Source organism: Poecile atricapillus, chromosome 5, assembly GCF_030490865.1.
Source record: "Poecile atricapillus isolate bPoeAtr1 chromosome 5, bPoeAtr1.hap1, whole genome shotgun sequence".
Classification (NCBI taxonomy): domain Eukaryota; kingdom Metazoa; phylum Chordata; class Aves; order Passeriformes; family Paridae; genus Poecile; species Poecile atricapillus.
The window spans coordinates 11225839-11245537 of record NC_081253.1 but is presented as its reverse complement, the minus strand read 5'-3'; the positions used below and the strand labels follow the sequence as shown (position 1 = coordinate 11245537).

Below are 19699 nucleotides of genomic sequence, written 5' to 3'. Positions count from 1 at the left end.
CTATAATTCATTCCCCCATCATACCTTTAATTGACCGGTGTCATAGAAACTTCCCTGCAGACAATTCATCATAAAGCATCCAATCTGAGACAACCCACCCCCTCAATATTCTGGCACTACTTACATTTGGAGATGGGGAAGGTAGCCTTGAGTTGGGGATGTGACAAGGGCAGGTACAGTATGAGTGAGTTACTCACCTGTTTTTTCTCCCTAGTTTGCTATTAAAAACCGGCTGAAAAACCGCTCCCGTGAGATTCCAAAGAGAGATCACTGGCTGGACTGGGCATCAGAAAAATACTCGGTAAGTGATGCTCTACCTGGTAGGTTTGGAGTGGGAAGGGGGAGATGGGCAGACAGAGAGAGGAGACAGTAAGACTGGCCTGGCCACAGCATCCCACATATGCATTTTCCTGTCTCTTCCCACATCTGTACTCTCCTGACCCTTAATGGACGGTTTAGGTGCTGCACTGAAATGTAGAAATGCAAATATATTCAATGTCACAAGTAACTGCAATGAAGAACTGCCATGCAGAAAGAAATAGGAATTAAGCTTTGTGGCTTGAATCATCTGTTGGCTTTACACCCCCACCTTACCTTTTTGCCTGTTCCCTTTTAGAAACAGCTGATTGGGGAGGTTAAAATGGTGACTCGTGTTCTCTTCCTCTTCATACCACTGCCAATGTTCTGGGCCCTGTTTGATCAGCAGGTACAGTACAGTGTGTACAGCTCTGCCCACCAACCTCGGCTGGCACCTCTGTCCTTTTGGGGTAACACCAAAGCATCCTGGGGACACACCGGGCCACACTCCTACCAAATGTCCAGGGCCTTCTACCATCTCTGCTATTCAGCCCTTCAGAGTCCTGCCAAGTGTCTGGCACAGGAGAATCAGAGGGGAGAATGTGCCCTGCCTAGTGACGGGTGTTACAGGGAAGGGAAGGAGTAGATGGGAAATAAGTCCTCCCTGCCATCTTCTCTGTCCCCATTTTCTAGCCCCATGGAACATCTTGAAAGCTTCACAGCTGTCTGTTTTCTCCTTAGGGATCCAGGTGGACTTTGCAAGCCACAAAAATGAATGCTGATTTTGTAAGTACTTAATGTTACCAGGGCTGGTAAGACTAGTAGTAACATCCCTGCTCTTGCTTATTAACCGGAGTCTTGCAGTACTAAGAGCGTCTGCTTGGTGAATCTGGGTGAGTTTCACTTTTGGTGATTAGAAACCAGAGGCTCTGTTCATACAGCCATGTTCAGTTCATCACAGCTCATCTCAGCTGGAAGTGAGGGCTGGGGAGCCATCAGCAGCCTGCAAGGTCAGGGGTGCTCACCTACTGGCAGCCAGTGGCCCTGTGACCTGGAGCAAGTAGGATTTTGAGCCTTCTGCCCCCATGGAAGGCAGACAAGTCAGCCCTAATAAGGTGTGACTAGAGCTGTTGTAGCTGTATATTTCTGCACTGGATCACTTGGTGATACATTAATGAAGCCTCTTAAAACCAGCAAGAATCTTATGTATAGGATTAAGATGTGTTAGGGATTAATTAGCTAGTTTCCATAAAGTTCTTCAAAGGTGTAAATGGCAAATGGTGCAGGCTGCAGTAGCAGATAAATATACATCAGCTATCTGTCCGAAGATGTCGCCACACAGGGCTGTTTTTCAGACATACATGTTTTAACAGGCCATCTAGGTCTTGTCTGCAGGTGTTCATATCAAAATCTAGGGCTGTAAGTGTCCATTTTCCAGTTTAAAATTGACTTAAAGTCACAAATTTGAGACCTTCTATGTCACTACTGTTAAAAATTGGGCTCTCAATATGTGATACTCATTAGGCTTAATTAGTTCAAATGAGGCATGAAAAAGACTACACCTTGGGTAATATTTATCCACCTCAGAAAGGCAGAACAAAGTCCTTGCAGTCTATGTGATGTATATCTAAAACATTTGTTTTCTAGTGTTTCGCTCACATGCACTTAGTGATCCATTAACAGGAGAGCTAAGTATCACCAGGTGTCACTACTGGACTCTCCCAAGTGAGGAAAGATAGATTCAAGGCTTTTTTTTTTTGTCACACCAACTTGGATAGCTCCTTGGCTTTTGTTTCAGTCTCTTCTGCTCTCCTCTCATGAGTTGCCCCACCTCAAGAAGGTGAAAATTAACTGCAGCATTGGAGTGATCCCACCCTTAGGCTTGTTGGAGTTCATGTTTATAATACTCTATGACTTTCTGTTCAGCACACAAGGGCTCAGCTAGGGAGTCTGGAGTCAAACAGGGAATGATTTAGTGTCAGATGAAATATTTGCAGGCTCATTTCCTAATGACACATTTCTATAGTGTGTGAAAAGTAGCAGGAGGGGGTATTTGCCTGGTGTTTTTTCACTCTCCCAGGAGGCAGCTGTGGGAAGAGACAGGCAACCAGTCTACACTCAGCTCAGGACAGGACTGGCAGACAGGAGACAACTCCCCACAGCATTTTCATAGAAATACATTATTTCCTTCCTAATTTCTTCCCTCCTGCACACTTCCCCACCCCCTGACCTCTCCCCATCCACCCCTCTTCTTCATCTTAATTTCAAATGAAAAGCATTTCACAGAGTTCAGAAAACCACCAATCCCTCCCTAGAGACAGATCCATGGTTCCTTTTGAGGTCTGAGATCCCTCCATCCATCCATTCCTGTTGACCTTGCCCATTTTTGGGGGGCTGGGATAGTGATGCAAGTGTGAGGCACCTCTTACAGCCTTGAGGAGTCGTCTCAAAACAAGAAGCTGCAGTTGTCCAAAGCCTGTCAGATGCAGATGGGGGAATAAAGAGTTGTTTGTGCAGCCCACTGGCTCAAGGATGGTCTTCTATTATCCTTTTGGGAACTTGGGAGAAATACCAACAGAGTTCATGGGGTCCTGAAGCTTGGGAACACTCACTTATAGCATTGGGGCTTTTCACATTATAGAAGCAGGGAGGGAAGAAGCTCTAAGCCCTCCTCCCAGCTTGGACACTAACACCCCCATTCTTCTCCACTCACCTAGTTCACGGCTCAGCCAGCCTGAAAGATGGGTCTCAGTACCTGTCATGAGCTGTGTCACAGCTGCCAAATATCAAGGATTGAGTGCAGCTTCCTTCTGCAAAATGTTCTTATTAAACACTGTGTCCTTAGACAGCAAGTGTCAAGAGCACAATATCAGCTGCTAAAGCCAACATAAAGCATTGAGGAAACCACCTTGGCTGCAAAGGCCTCTCTGGGACCGATTACTTATTTGCCATATGCACTGATGTATTATAGTGTTTATGAATCACTTGGAATATCTTTTTGTTTCAGGGAATATATGTCCTTCAGCCTGACCAAATGCAGGTAAAAGATATTACAGGGTAGGAAATAACCCTTAGAATGTATCTTCTTCTTTTCTTTCATCTATATTTTTCTCATGGGACCAGTGGCCATTCTTTGCTCCTTTTCAAGGTAATAGCAGTGCTTCTGCTGGTTGTTGTGGTGTGCCCTCTGCCTTATTGTTCACAAGCTGTTTTGCAAGTTTGGGGTTCAGAGAACCCTGAGGATGTCCTAATCCACAAGCTGACTCCTGTTGAACAGTGCAGAGGTGTGTGGTATCATACCATCGTAATAGTTCTCGAGCTAGTGCCGGCATGTGAAGAATACAACCAGTATCTCCTTTTAACAGGCTCCTGTCCTGGGATGAACAATGTTCTTGAAATATTTTTGGTCCCTCCCTTTCTGCAGGGTAGACGAAAACATGAAAGCTCCAAGATGGTGCTGTTGTCACAATTGATTACAATTCTTATGGTGAACAGCTCTGGAGAAATTCAAAGCTGTTCTGTTCCCTGAGATCTTCCTTTGGAACTGAAACAACATTTCTCACTGCTTGTTCTTCATCACTCTCTATTTCCTTGCTCTGCCACTGCTGGCTGGCAGACAAGCTCTGCCCCTCCCAGGAGAAATTTTGTTCCTGGGGGATTGCTAGGTTGTGTTGAAGTGCGAGAAATTGCGAATCTCACGGAATAGTGCCTATTCCTCTGGGATTTTGCTGGAGTCCCAAGATGTTTCCATTGTTGCTGATATGTTGTAAGGTCCCACCACAGCACCAAAGGTCACCTGTCTCTATTGTCAGTGGGGTTTGTACTCTTTAAAAACATCATGTTTCAGTTCTCTCTCCAGGGAAACTGGGCTAGTGATGCTTGCTTGCCTCTTGGAGGGGAGGATATGAACAAAATGTATTCATGCTTATGAAAACTAAATAGCAGAAGCTGTTAAGTGCAAACTGTGATTATATTTTAAAAGGAGATTTTAAGTGTTTATCCATGTCCCTTTTGTAATGGAATTATTTCTGGAGGACAGTGCTTTATGGTTTTAATTACTGAAACTTGCTTTCTAGCCACTGAACTCCCATTCTTTTGTATTGCAGTTCTTAAATCCACTTCTTATTCTTGTCTTCATCCCAATTTTTGACCTTGGACTCTACCCCCTGATAAACATGTGCAAATTGAATTTCACGTAAGTACTTGGGGACAATGTAGATGCCTCTGTGCTTTTTCTTTCGCCATAAGTGTGCATAATAGCTTTTAAGGAAGAGAAACACAAATTTCCATTCACCTTTCTCAATACTTGAGTATACTTCAGTCCCAAGAGGCAGCACCACCCTTTTGCACAGACCATGGAAATGCCAGAGGGTAAAACTCAGTGATGTCCAATTCTGCTCTGTACGGATTTTTCCAAAAGATATGAATAGTCTCACTTTGAATTTGATCAACATGTTTTCCACCTTGTTTCCCATGTCATGCCTAAATAATTCCCTCCCTGAAAAGTCCCTGTGGGACCAAATTCATGGTCCTGGTGCTGGCTAGGATCTGAACCAGTGAGTGCATAAGAGGATTTCCATATGAGCCAAGCATTTTATCCTTAGTCTATGTTAGCAAGAAGTGCAGTGTAAGACGAGCAGACCTTAGGTTGTTTATGAGATCCACTTTATGCATTTGGTGCAAATTAACTTCAGAGTATTCTACCTCTGTGGACTGATGCCCTCTAGCAGTGGAAGTACATTATGTGCACTCATGGAGTGCCTTTGTCAGTGGAATTTCAACTAAAAGGAGCCAAGTTTCTATTCTCCAACACCACTTCTGCACGTGAACCATAGCATGGGAAAGGGTAATGAGTGGGGTTTGGCTTAAAAAGCACGTTGCTAATCCAAACTAAAATGCAGGCAGACAAAACCACATTAAATGGGGGTGGCAGGTTCCTTGGAAGCCTTCTCCTCACCCTGCTGGTCCTTTCCCACCATGCTGAATTAGTTGCACCTGAGGACATATCAAAAACATTGTCCAGCCCTGCAATGGTGCCCCTTTTGGAGGATACACATCAGAAACTGGGCTTCTCCCTGATCCCTGATTGTGAGCCTGTGGCCTGGACTTAGCAGAAAACTTCCTGCCTTATGACCAACTCACAGAGTAGTTCACCCAACAGCACAAACTCAAGCACCAACCAAGACTGAATGCTAGGACTAAAGACCATTACGAAGAGTAGAGAACACTGAATCTAGAACCAGATTTGTCTCAAATCTCAAGAGCTCAATACTCAGTTTGAATCTGCTGTTCTGGACATGTATTATTCTGATTTATATCAGATTTTCTCATGTAACTCTAGTAAAGTTGCACTAGCTTTGCCTTGAGTTTAGAAACAAGCTCTTTATTTTCTAGAAATGTAAATGTATTGGCATGAGAAATAACCCAGAATGATGCCCCAGATGGTCAGAAACATTGATGACACAAACTACACATTTTTCTGCTCCTTATTCCTACTGCTAAATAGAATGTTTCTTTTCTTTTGCCTTTCCCAAAAGGGACTTGAAGATACATCATTTCTGGTGCTCCTTCCAACATCACGGATTAACATAATGTCATGAGTTATTCCCACTAGAAGAGCTGGGAAAAAGATAATTTGAAACTTGCAAGGAAAGAACTTCTTTTCATAGCATATCAGTTCTAATTGGCCTCAGTGCTGGCCTCATACAGAATAATAAAATAGTTTTAAGTTAAGAGATCAGCAATTTAAACAGCCTGTCATCCTGAGTGCCACCTGTTGGGCAGTTTATTACATGGTTTTGGCACATCTTTGGCTCTGAGGAATGGTATTCTATAGTTTAAATTACTTTTTTTCCTTTAATGGCACCTCTTTCATTTGCTCCATAGACCTATTAGGAAAATGGCAACAGGTATGATCCTTGCAGGGCTGGCATTTGGACTTGCAGCTGTTATAGAAGTCAAAATAAATGTAAGTAAAGCACAAGGCATTCCTCAGAAATACTTTCTTTCCATGGAGTGTCTTTATTGATGTCTGGTAGATAATCCTTTAAGCCATTGTGCTTAATCAAAATTTGTAATGTTTTCTTTACAATTGAGCATACTGATCCAGTTGCTAATGATAATTCTTACCTTGTCTACTTCTCCCTGTCTTTGTTTCTATGTCTTTCTTTCTAGTCTTTGCAGTTTTGCTGTGCTGGTCATCTGTATGGGTCTATATTCTAGATTTCCATCGTCAAAGTGCTTGACAGACATCTAGTTAATGCTAGTGATTAATTTCCAAAAGGTAGTTTGTTCTCACTCCTATTTCTTGCTGTAGCTTGCCTATACTTTGCTGTTTGGGGTCTTTCGTGTGTGTGTGGTGGTTTTGGTTTTTTTTATTTAATTGTTTTAAAAAATTTTAATTTAATTACTTTCCTGCTTTAGGGTGGCATTCCTTTTTTATACAAACCAAATTGTTTTTCTGGATAGGCAGGTGAATGCTGTCACAGGCATCAGGGTCTGCCAGGCATCCCCAGAGAGGATGGCAGCACAACTCATAAATTCCATGTTAGCTCTGGCAGATTTGTACTGTTTGTTTCTGGCTCATGAGCAGCATTGTGTAGACCTTGGCTGACCTTTGTCTTACAAAAGTTACTATAGGATTAATTTTTAAAGCTTCTATGTATACTTATAATGTTCTGCTAGAGTGGCTGGCTCACAGCCGTGGATTAATATCTGCTGGTTCCTCTGGTGAATCCCCTAATGAGCCTCCCACTGAAATAAGACTGTGTGGGTTCAGGTCTTTTTTCCAATCTTTTTATGTGAGCAAAGAAATGCTCTCATTGCTACCACTAGAATCTCTGGCCAAGCACCAAAGTTTGCTCTGGCTGTGGGTGACTTCTCTGGGCAGAGGCAAGGTGAGTTAGAGGTTCCTCCTTGCCTGTGCATGAAAATTTTACCCTAAAGGTCATTTTAAGATGTACCAAAGAGGAAGATAAGATGGTCCATCTTCTCTTGACTGTGGGTAGCAGAAGTGAAAAGCTACAGTAATGGAATTTGCTGGATAATATTAGCAGGCCTGTTGGTCCAGAGCAGCACATAGATACAGGGAAATCAGCTCATTCTGTCTTCTGTGGCAGTGTGTCTCCCCACCAAGTTAGGTTCAAATTACCCTACTTGCACTACCCAAATTATCAGATAAGATAGAAGAAAAATAAATAGCTCTGCAGTATTGCTGGCAGCTACTTGAAAATAAAACGAGAAAAAGGAGAAGTTTAAAAAAAAATTAGCTCTGCAGGTAGTACAAGGCTGACACTGATTGATGTACTCTTTCTAGGAAATGGTTCCTGACAGAAGGAGATACCTCAGTGCTGGAGGCATCAGCTTACCTCTCTCAGAAAACAAGGAATAATATCTATATAGTTGGCTGTATAGATAGCAAGGTGTGCAGTAATGCAAAAGCACTGATTACAGACACGAAGCTGAACTGGGATTTTCAAAACTACTTAACTTCTGGTCTGATTCTTTTCCCAGTCACTGTCTGCAATGGGAAATAATTATTCTGGTCACTGCTTTTGAAAGCTAAGCACAATTTTTTCCATTCTGATGTGGCAGTTGGTTAAATCCAGGCACAAGGGAGCTGTATAATGAAAGCTGTGACATTGTTCTACCTCCTCAGTAGGTGTGAAGTCTGTACACTTAGTAGTGTGAAGAGCAATTTTTGGGAGGAATGACGGGTTGGCCTTTGAGCTACTATGAGGAAACCTCCCTAAAAAAGATTTATGTTCAGTTTTCTCTGAGTGCAACTTCTGTTGAGGAAGGGATGGAAAAGTGTCATTACAGAGAGGAAGACTATTATGGCTAAAAATGAAGAGATATTAAAGTGCTAATAAAGCATACAGATGGCACTTAAAGCCTTTTACTTTAATTAGGAAACAGATATGCCTCGACTTGTCCCAAAAGAAAGTTTAATTCGGGTCCTGAATTTGGCAAAGAACCCTGTTCAAGTGACAATCCAAGACAAGGATCTATTTCAGCAGCCTGTGGAGTCTTTTCAGGTAAGCATATATTTGGGACTGAAAGGCCTGACTTGCATGTCATTGAAGAAAGGATGGGCTTTTTATCAGGCATTTCTAATAAAGCCCACAGATGCAAAAGCTTGTTCTGCTCCATCGCCTTAGAAGTGCATGGGAATAGCTTTACAAATGAAGCATAATATCTCTCTCATATGAAACAGAAATTGAACATTTGGAGAAAAATTTCCCCAGCAAAGGATACACCTTACATTCACCTGTAATTAGGAATAAAGGGTAACAGGATTATAGTCTCCCTTAAAGAGGAGATAGTGTTACACTTGGTAGGAAAAGACAGATTCTTTCTTATTTGAAGAAAGTGTAACCAAGTTTATTTTCTTCCACAGAACCCAGCTGAGTACTCAAAATTAATATTGAATGGAGAGCAACAGAGCCTTCACTTCACCCTGCAACATCAAGGATTGACTCTTGCTTTTAACTACACCGTGAAGGAAAAATCAGTATACAGCTTAATTGTTTTTGAGGCAGAAGGAAGCCTATCAAGCCGCTTAGTGAGTGTGGGAGTGAAGTGTAAATACAGTATTAATTCAATGGCTGTGATGCTACAATGGGGTAATAGGCTCATTAATTCATTTGCTCAGTTGCAATGTCTGTCTGATTGCTCTCAGATGCTCTAAACCTCACTTCTTAGCTAGAGGCACTGGATCTGTGCACATTTCTGCTGGTTGATTAATAGAGGCGTTGTGGCATCTGAGAGTTTCTGGGCACACTTTAATCCACTGAATGCTGCAGTGGGAGAGCAGAGTCATGCCTGCTAGGCAGCAGAGCTGGAGAAAGCTGGGGAAGGAGCCAGAGATTTTCCCCCAAAGATTGTTCTATAAAGTAAAGATGTTAAAGAGGCTCTAGGGCTGGCCATGGAATAAAAGCATCAGAGGAATGATTCTGGGATTAGTTATTGCAAGTGTTTAGTGAAAAAGCACAGAAGGCCCATTTGTTTTACTGAACAGAATAAATGATTAAGCTCATTTCAGGCTGTGCAGCAGAGCTGACTGTATTTGGACTTTTGTGTATTTCTGCAACAATCAGAGAGGGGCACATGGAATGTGTAGCTGTATTCTAAGAAGCTCTCTTGAAATTCGTGGTGTTATTGCACGTTGTGGCAGGTGTGTAAATGCCATCAGAATCTGTCCTTATGCTAAAATATCCATTCTCTTTGCAGTTCCTGAGCCTTCTACCTTGCAGGGTAGCCACACTAAGCATTCAATATTATATAGCAGAAATCATGCAACTGTTTTTTGAAATTAATTTAAAGAATTTATTTTATCATAGCATCAAGGTTTTTTTGCTGATGATCAAACATTATGGTTTGGAGTCTGTGGCTCAGTATCACACAAAGTTAAGTTAAGCACACACCCTGAAAGCTGTGTGCTATTTCCTAAAGAAATGGATAGTCATGATTTTCATACAGTCCTTAAGAAACAAAAGCCTGCAACAGGCTTGGAGCTTAGCAGTCTCAGAGTTCCAGTACATCTATGCTGCCCCAGCTGTCTAGACTGTGCTTAAATTAATGCCCACCCTGGCACAGGCAGACTCTCATGTGCTGGGAAACAGCTGTTCTGTTGGGTGATGCTATTGACCTGTCATTCACAGCTGTAGATAAGGGAGATGTGAAAGACAGCGTGGTAAATGATACTTTTCCAGCATTGCTGGAAGGAAAGCAATGCCAGCATCACTGCTGTGTTGCAGGGCTTACCCTCGAGTAACCTCCCTCACTGCTAGGTTTGGCCCACTCACTCAGGTGGGAGTGCTTTCCTGGAAGGATACTACCTGAAATTGGTTTCTTCTCCTTTGTGGGCTGTTGAGTAGGCAGGAAATGAATTTGAAAGCTCTGGGGATCATCAGTGAAAACGAGTAATAATTTGGCTGGTCTGTCTGCAACAAACTAGAGTATTCATTCCCACATGTCTCCCATGGAAAAAAAAAAAGATGTTGTCGTTTATTATTTATTGCTCTGACATTTATTATTCACTGTGGCTATTTATTATTTAGGGCATATGTTATTTGTGGATAGCATATTACTCTGAAGTACAATAGACATTTTATAGATATACTGAAATTCTGGATCCTTGGTCTCAGAAAATCAGGGTTTTGTATCAGGAAAAAAAAGTATGGAGAAAGGGCCAGAAAATTTTGAGAGCACCAGTTTCTGAAAGTCCCTTTTGGCCTGCCTGGGTTCTATCTGTGGGCAGTGCAACTTGAAATTTCCCTGCCATCTTCAGTGGACACGGCACAGTTCTGGATTTCTACCCGCTAAGAGCTTTGCTTTGTATTCTTTTTTTGTTGCATGCAACCTCCAAGGCAGGGCTCTGTCTTAGCTGTGTTTTTTCAGTGTTGCACACAAAATAGATTTCTCCAAATGAACATTGATTAACTATCGAGCTGCAGCTCTAGCTGTGGTCTCCAGGAGAGAGAGTCTCACTCCCCAGTGTGCCCATCCAGATGGCCATTTCAGGGATGTGTCTGCAGGGATCTGTTTGTGAGCACAAACAAGCTCAGTGCATCTTCATTTCTCCTGCTCTCTGCCTTCACATTACAACAGTTTAATCTCTTGAGTATCAAGGATCAGGGAAAGCTTGAGTGATACATGATGATCAGTACAGTAACCTAGCAGTTCCTCTCAGCTTTAAACTCCTGTGAAGTCTATAAATATGAAAAGAATCAGGGTCTGAAAGTTAGGCATTTGCAGATTTTGTAGAAGTAAGGCACTCAAGTTTGATTGTAACTAGTCACTGAAAGATGCTAATGTGGATAATGCTCTATTACTATCTCAAGATCAAGAAAAATACTTTTTTTGGAGGGTAGTACATGCCTCAGTAGAAGGGTGACTGGCTGAAACTTGGTAGCCTTTGTTACAGAAGAGATGAGGAGAAAATGTATGATCTCATCTTAAGCCCTTGGTGGAGATGAACTTTTGCCATTGGCTTCATTGTACCAGGGTTCCCCAGCTGTGGCCTGATGTGAAGCTTATGTGACAGTCCAGTCGATTTTCACAGGCTTTGCAGCACATGTGTGACTCTACAGACACCACAATTGTCTGCCACACGTTGTAAGGCAGTATTAATAAATGTGTTTGATGTTTTTTTTCTTCCCCTCTTTAGATTACAGACTTGGAAGCAAAGCCAGAAAACGGTTTGGCAGCTGTTAGGTAGGAATGGCTTTTTTTGAGGATTTGGTGGTGGTTGGGTGGGGGAAAGTGCTTTTGTCTAATGCATTTCTATGTAACATAGCCCAGATGTTCTCGGGCTGGAACCTAGTCCACGCTTCTCATGCAAGACTTGGGTGTCAGCTGTGGAGGCTTGACAGAGTGTCACCTCCCACACATGCCATGCAGAGCTGAGAGCTATTGCTGCGCACTGTATAGGACAGTCTGGGCTGAGATGGCAACATAAAAGAGCTCCTTCCTTGGAAAAGTGGCAAGTTCATCTCAATGATGAAAGGGAAGCAGCAATCTGGATAGGAGCTGCTGCTGTGTCCTTTGCAAATTGGCCAACCCATGGCGTTCACCCAAACTCATGCACAAGTGTCTACTAATTTGGATACAGCAACAATTTTACATCCTCATAAACAATTCATTTGGTCATTGGGCTATGCTTAGTCCACTCTTCCTAATTTGAGCTACTCCATTTAGTCCATGAACACTCCTGTGCTGGTTTCTGCTGTCTGATGAAGGGCAGAAGATGCAAATTTGCCAAAACAAAAAAAAACCAAACAAAAAAAAAACCAAAAAAACAAAAAAAAAAACCAAAACGCAAAAAAACCCTACCAAAAAAAAACCAAAACAAAAACCCGACCAGACAAAAAGCAAAATATGAAAAAGCCAGCATGGTGTGCCTGCTCATCAGGACACACAGCTTCAGAGTTTCCTGTGGTAGGCTGAGACTCTGTCCTCTCACACAGCCATGGACCACAGTGTCATAGAATGGTCTGGGTTGGAAGGGACCTGAGGTCACCTGGTACCAACACCCCTGCCATGGACAGGGACACCTCCCCCGAGACCAGGTTGCTCAAAGCCTGATCCAGCCTGGTCTTGAACATTTCCAGGGATGAGGCATCCACAGCTTTTCCGGGCAACCTGTTTCAGTGTCTCACCACCTTCATAATGAAGAGATTCTGCCTAAAATTTAACATAATCTAACCCTACCCTCTTTCAGTTTAAAGCTATTTCCCCTTGTCCTATAACTCCATATCCTTGTAAGAAGTCCCTCTCCAGCTGTCTTATAGGACCTCTTCAGGTATTGGGAAGTGCTCCAAGGTCTCCCTGGAGCTTTCTCCTCTCTAGGCTGAACAGCTCCAGCTCTCTCACCCTGTCTTCACAGGAGAGGTGCCCCAGCCCTCTGATCATCTTCGTGGCCTCCTCAGAATTTGCTGCAATCTTTGTTGGTCTCTGAGATTGGATTGCCTGGAGGTTCTAGACCACAAAAAGTGAGGGTTACTTTTCATAGAAAAGAGAGTAAGAGGGTAAAATTATGCATCAGGGAAGCTAATCTTGTATTGAAACACTAGGCAATGAATTAGACAAATATTTTGGTAACTTGCAGAAGAGATTCTCATAACCTCATGGAATTACAGAATGCTTTGGGAGAGTATGCAGACTTCTAAGGTGTCTGTTATTATGCTTCTCCTGCCCTGTCTGACAGGTCAATGAAATATGGTTTCTTTGCAGATTCATTAATGGTTTGAGCCAAGATGTCAACCTCACCATCGATAGCAAAAGGTTCATTGCTGTTCAGAAAAACTACAGTGCTTCTGAGTACTCACTGCTGGAGAGGGACATGTAAGTTCCCTTCCTGAGCTGAAGGTCCTTGCTGAAGCATTTCCTTGGGTACAAAGAGGCTTTTCTCAGCCCACTTGCAAAACCTGCATTGCTATTGTCTTGGCATGGGGTTGTGCGGGCAGGTGTTTGTAAAAAGCAGAATTATCAGCTCAGTGCAGAGCAGGTGCTCCAGGCCACTCGTCTGTGTGCAGAAGTTTTTATTCACATTATGTGGGGCCTGGAGAGAAGAGACTGGCCATTCCTGTGCATCTGTCAGTGGAGTAAGGTGGGGCATGGTAAAGTCTCCTCTGCCATTTAGTGCCTGCTTAATTTGTTATTCTCTCAGGCCCAAGCTCCTGGTTTTAGGGTGCTCTCAGGGAAAGGCCAGTTCATATTCCATGCTACAGAGTGTTAGTATGTGGGTTGGTAACATCAAGTTGCACTACATGGCTTTGCAGGCTGGGCTTGTTAGACAGGGGCTCCATATGGCCTTGCTTTGGCAGCACTGGAGTTGGCTCTTGTAGGGTATTTCTAGCATTTCCAGTGTTTCAAAACAAGCTTCATGGCTTTTCTCTGCATCAGCTCCATCCAAAATATTTATTGCTGCAATTTAGTAGGACGCAGCAGCCATTGTGGCAATGCTGCTGAGCCTCTGTGCCATCTCACACATCCAAAATCAGAAGAACAAATATGAAGGCTAATTTGCTCTATTGAAAGGAAACAAAGTTGCTTCTGTGTCCACATCTCTGAGATCCTGTTGACTGCTCGTATGGCCTACATTGCCTGAAGAAATGCAGCCAAATGAGGTAGAAAAATAAACCTAAGGGGGGGAAAAATTACATCAGCACTAAGAAGAGGCAGAAACCATTAAAAATGTTAGCAATGGCCTGGGTCATTAGGTGAATTCCAGTCAGTGTCGAAATGCTTCTAGAAGGAAAATATAGCAAGAACTCCAGTGACTGTCTGATGTAAATGTTACTGCATCTTTACGTCTTGCATCCTCCCTGCTCCATTTCAGGGGCATGTTTGATAGCTCTGCTCTGTGATCTTTGTGGAACTAACTGGGAAATACTGTTCTTCATTCTTTTATCTAGATATAATAATGGAAAATGCATAACTGAAACAGGAGAGTTCCCCCTGGAGCTGGGGCTGCTGGATTTTGGTGCCTCATACACTGTTGTGATAACTAATGTAAGTGTTCCTGTGATGGTAACACACTCCTGTTCTACTCTCTGGTAGTGTTTTTGTTCCTGTGTTGATGACTCTTACTTGCTTTGTCCACTCTGATCCCTGGGCAGTAGCCACCTGAAGGCAATCCATTATGAAAGGGATAGTAAGAAGTTTTGGTACCTACATAAGCAAGGCAGGAGTGTATTTGTTCCATCTTGCACTGTGAACATGTCAGATTGCAAGGGTTAAAAAGAAGTATAATATTTTCCTTGGTAGAAATCCTCCATAGAAAATAATTTGATATCTGTGGTTTGTGCTGGTCTCATGCCATCCTTGAGCAGTTAATATCGACCCAGAGCACTGCAAAGAGTTATTACCATCTGCCAAGAGCTGAGTCTGCTTGTGGTCTTGAAAATACTGTACCTGGTGGTGCCTCACACCCAAAACTGCAGAAACAGTCTGCTCTATCTTCACATTTAGCTTACGGAACTGAAGGCTGATCTTCCAAGATTTTGTAGATTATGCATAGGGGGAAGAGGGACAAAGTCTTGAGGGAGGAGGTTGGTGAGGTTGTACATCTGTTTCCTCCTCTCACTGTCTGTACAGATAATTTGGAGCCTAGTGTAACGTCAAGGCATGGTTTTCTGAACAGCCTAGCCCTGATGGGGTCTGAGCGCTGCTGAGAGGGTGAATTCCTTTCCCTGACTGCCAACCTCTCAGACACACTGCTTCAATGCTGGTCCAGCTGGCTGGAGCCATGGAGATGAACGTGATCAGCTTAGTTCCCATTTTAACCTTTCCACCACAACGGCACACAGACAAACTGGGTCTGACAGGACACACTGCTAAGCTGCCCTCTGAGACTTTGGCTGCTATGTTGTGATGAGCAGAGCAAAGTGTTGTCAGCTACTCCCTGGCAGTAGCATCTCCCTGTTGGGCAATTAATGGGAGCTGTTCATGTCTGCAGAGTCCAAATATGTCAGGGGGAAAATATAGCCGTGAAGCACCTGGCATTTTTTTTTTTTTCCAATTCCAGTAGCTGGAGTGGGATGTACAGCCCTGGAGGGAACAAGCAGATGCTGCCATCTGTGAGTGCAGAGATTTATGTACATAAAACACACACACTTGAAGTGATGTTGGCCAGACCCCTCTTCCATGGCTGCAAGCCTCTTTCACCAGATGAGAAACCAGATAGAGACGTTGCATTAAAAATACAACACTAAGAAAATTGCCCCCAGAGCCTCTGGTAACAGGGACAGCTGAGGTAGATGTGTCCTACATCACTGTGCCAAGGATTCCAGGTTGTGGACTCATCTGCATAAGTCCCTGCTATAGCCCTGGCTGCTCAGGGTGGCTCTGTGCCTCAGCCCTTCTGAACCCTATGCTAGTACTTTATTATTTTTCACCCTCTGTTTTTCCATCTCTGTCTCTGTGGTTTCTGCCTTCTGTAGAGAGTTAGTTTGCTTGAGGCCAAGATCACTTTTAATTATTGCAGTGATTTGTACTGAGCCCTGCTCCTCTGCCAAGAGTGCTATATAGAAGAACCAAGAATACAATATATTAGTCTGCTAATGTAGCTGAACTGTGAAACTTAAATCATGGGGATGCTGCCTTCTACCCAGCCTTCCTTAGTGTGCAGTTACAGCATGGTGATTGTGACATTTCTTTATGGGCTAAGGAGCAATGCACAGCTCTCCTCTCACCCCTTTTAGCCTGCTGAAATACAGTCTCTCGATTTGCCTCCCTGGCAATGATTGGTGATTAAGAACATCTCATAAACATCCCTTGTATTTTCCCAAGCACTCTCCTTAAACACAGGCCTTTCTGCCTGAAGTCATTTCAATCTTGTGTTTTCCTGGCTTCTAGTCAAATCTCTCTCAGCCTCTGAGCCTCTGTGCATCACAGGCAGTATTAATTACACCTGGGAAAAAAACCAAAAATAATTAGGAATACAGCTACCATAACTATCTGAATAGATCTAATATGGAGCAGTCTTTGCTACTCTTGGCATTCCTGAGATGAATTTGTTTGGGTGTCAATGATATCAGAGGGAAGTTGTACAGTGTTGATAAAATGGGAGCAGTGACAACATGAATGCAATGAGCACTTACCCTCTCATTCTTTTTTGACCTTGGGAACAGCAGCAGGCCACAGGCTCTGCACTGGAACCTCACTTTTCCCTGCCCAACTACAGAAGACAACTTGTTGGTTTGCAATAATTCAGGAAATTCTTGTGGGACCTGAATGAGTGGAATTCTTCCATCCTCCTCTCTCTGCCCTGTGCAGCAGAGTCACCCTATTCCCAGCAGGCTTGGAAATGGCAGGCTTGAGAGCCATAGTTTGCTCCAAAGGCAGAGCTTTTTTCCCACCTTTGCTTAAAACTTTGTTTTGGTAAATTTGCTGCTGTTGTCCGGCTAAGAAAGATCTGACCTTTCAGCAACTAATCATTGTGCCTTTATTTTCCTGCTAGATTTCTGGGGGTGCTGTTGAGATGTGGAAATCAGAAGACATCAAAGCCAACAATGTCCATATGGCCTGGCAGTTACCACAATATTTACTGATATCTGCTGGGGAGGTGATGTTCTCCATTACGGGTCTGGCCTTCTCTTATTCTCAGGTACTCCACTTAAAGATAAGGGCCTTACAATTAGACTTCAAGATTTATTTCTGCATCTGTCATTGATTGGTTATACCTCCTTTGATATGACACTAACAATGTTATCTATCCTTCAGCTGAAAGTGGGATTGTAACACAGATTGCTGGGTGCCCTTAAGCTAAATTAATTCATATTCTGAAGGTACCATTTCTCCGCGATACTTGGAAATACCCTTTTCTGGTAAACCTGAGAACACAGAGCAGAACTGGATAGTTAACAGGAAAACTCTGAATATTTTAATATCAGGGTTTTCTCCTAGTGAAGTATTTTTTGCTATGTATTTTTCAGTGATAAAAAGGCAAAGATATTCTCAAGGGCTACAGGGTGGCATGAGGGCTTGGCACCTGCTTTAAACTGAGAGACTGAAGGGGTCTAAACATGCAGGGTTGTAACAAGGGAGCAAGGGGTAATGAACGTGCAAGGGATGATTTGATTGTTATCTGGGGAGGTTGATGAGAAGAGAAAACGGAGACATTACATGGTCAAACAGCTACTGAAGCTACTCAAATGTATCCCTGGAGTAAGGTGCAGATGTTTATTAATGAGCATGATTAATACAGTGGGATGATCTGTAATGGAATGTGAAAAATTTGTCCTCAGCAGGAAATTTAACATCAAGATCCAGTCTCTTTTCCAAAAGTGTACAGCCACATGGCACCAGACTCCAAGCTGCAGGGTTTGTGTGGCTCCTTGGACGTCCTGAAGTCGTAGGTACCATTTCAGATGATGCAGGTTTGGGGATGACCTGGATTCAAGCTCTGCAACAACAGCATCTCCCGCTTCTTTGTGTGTTCTCCTGACCATGTTTTGAAAGCTCCTTGTATGCAGCTGTTGAGATTAACCACAGGTTAACCACTCCACACAGAGGAAATTCCACCATCTCCTCCTAGGCTGAGCCCAGTGACACCTCCACTGGCCAGGACTCTAGAGGGTGAAGCAGGGCCGAAGGGCACATCATGATTCCCACTGATCAGGCCCTTCTCCTCTTTTCAGTCTCCAGCCAGCATGAAGTCGGTGCTGCAGGCAGGCTGGCTGCTCACAGTGGCTGTGGGGAATACCTTTGTGCTCATTGTTGCCGAGGCTGCACCAATGGCACAGGTATGGTTTGGTTCTTAAAACAGAGGTCAGCTTTACAACAGGCTTCTGGTGCTCCTGGTGCACAGCTTCTCTGCCAGCCCCAGGCTCTTGCACCTGGGTGACAGCAGCCTGCTCTGAGCTGTCCCCCAGCCCCTGCTCCGTGGGGCCCTCAGTGGAGCTCCCTCACTGACCCTCCCAGTGGCAGGAAGTAACTTACCTGCACTGGTAACGCTGCTGGAGCTCAGCTCTAGGCAAGCTGGCTGTGTCTGGACCTGGAGCCTGGACAGTGGCAGCCACACGTTGAGTTGCTCACCAGAAATGAGACTGGTGGCTGCTCAGCTCTTCCTCAAGGGTCTTGTCTGGGGAGTCCTGCCAGGCCAGCTGCCTCAGCATCCCTGAGATGCCAGGCTTACAGGGGGAGGTCATGGTGCAGAGGTAGTTTAATTCAGGCTGTGAAACTTCTGGGATGATGCCATGAAGGTGTGAGCTGGAGCTTATTTCTAGCCAGCATGAATCTGCCTCTCCCAAGAGAATCTTGTAGGCAAAAAGCGCAGGTAGATATGTTCCAGTCAGATTTGTAAGAAAAGATATAATGGAACCAACTCAATCTGTTTTGTTTCAAGAGGTATCACATATTTGTAATTACATTATGTGTACAAGCATTGACCAGAAAACAGGATGAGAAATTTTCTATCTTTTCATTTTGGAAACTAAAAAATAATTTTCACCCAGCTCTTTAAAAAGCAATTGAAAGTGCAGAGATATCCTCTGGACTGTGAGTCTGGGGTCTCCTGACATGCTGTTCTTTTTTCTTTCCTAGTGGGCCGAATTTGTCTTGTTCACTGTTCTCCTCTTTGCTGTGTGCATTATTTTCTCCATCATGGGATATTTCTATGTCAGTGTGGATCCAGAGGACCTAGAAGAAAAGGAAGAGAAGAGAGAGACCTCAAGCAGAGGAAACATGATTGGTCTTGTTACTCAGAAAACAAAGCTCTAACACATCATGGGTTGGTTTTTTTTTTTTTTAAACTCAGTTATGAGAAAGTAAAAGAAGGGTGGGGTCAGTGCTATTTTATTTTAGAGTGTTACAGTCTTTGTTACTCAAAATGTAGCCACCTTATAAATGGGACCAAATAGCCCTCTATAAAAACATTGGGGGTCCTGAAATCAGAGCAAAACTCCCTGGGAAAGCTCCTCAGGTATTAAAAGCCCTTATTAGTAATTACAGTGTAATTTACAACCTGCCCATCTTTTTAAGCATGGAATGATTTCCTATGATTTTGCCTTAAACATATATTTAGGGCAGCAGGGAGGAAGGGTGGAAGGAATGCCATATGACACAAAAATCTGGAGATGTTACAAGAGAAGAAAGAGGAAAAACTGGTATAGGAATTAGGGAAGAATAGCTGTTAGTGACAGAAGGGATTTTAATGCTATCATCAAGGACTGTAAGGGTTACACACAGTCCCAAAGGCTTTCATCATGTAACTCTCCTTATGAGTATTTCATCCCATTATTGCATGTTATGAATGGTTCTGATTTATGATTTTCACCTTCAGGCTCAGAAGTAATAACACGGAATTAAATTCTGCAGGCTAAAATATTCCCAAAACACTGCTGACGAAGACAGGCGTGCTACCACCTCTCCAATACCCACTTTTTCCCTAGAAGTT

At 43.3% G+C, this 19699-nt stretch overlaps 1 protein-coding gene across 3 annotated transcripts in view; it reads left to right on the top strand.

The window, feature by feature from the left end:
• Positions 1–19030, top strand: part of SLC15A2 (solute carrier family 15 member 2) — a 50535-nt gene extending 31505 nt beyond the window's left edge. For all 3 annotated transcript variants that reach the window (XM_058839933.1, XM_058839935.1, XM_058839934.1), the window contains 14 exons: positions 215–301; positions 617–706; positions 1039–1083; positions 3305–3337; positions 4404–4492; positions 6184–6265; positions 8208–8333; positions 8696–8860; positions 11468–11514; positions 13033–13143; positions 14217–14313; positions 16763–16909; positions 17943–18047; positions 18847–19030. In XM_058839933.1, coding sequence (XP_058695916.1) covers positions 215–301; positions 617–706; positions 1039–1083; positions 3305–3337; positions 4404–4492; positions 6184–6265; positions 8208–8333; positions 8696–8860; positions 11468–11514; positions 13033–13143; positions 14217–14313; positions 16763–16909; positions 17943–18047; positions 18847–19023 — 1401 coding nt within the window. In that variant the 3' untranslated portion in view covers positions 19024–19030. The remainder of the gene's footprint in view (positions 1–214; positions 302–616; positions 707–1038; positions 1084–3304; positions 3338–4403; positions 4493–6183; positions 6266–8207; positions 8334–8695; positions 8861–11467; positions 11515–13032; positions 13144–14216; positions 14314–16762; positions 16910–17942; positions 18048–18846) is intronic.
• The last annotated feature ends 669 nt before the right edge of the window (positions 19031–19699 follow it).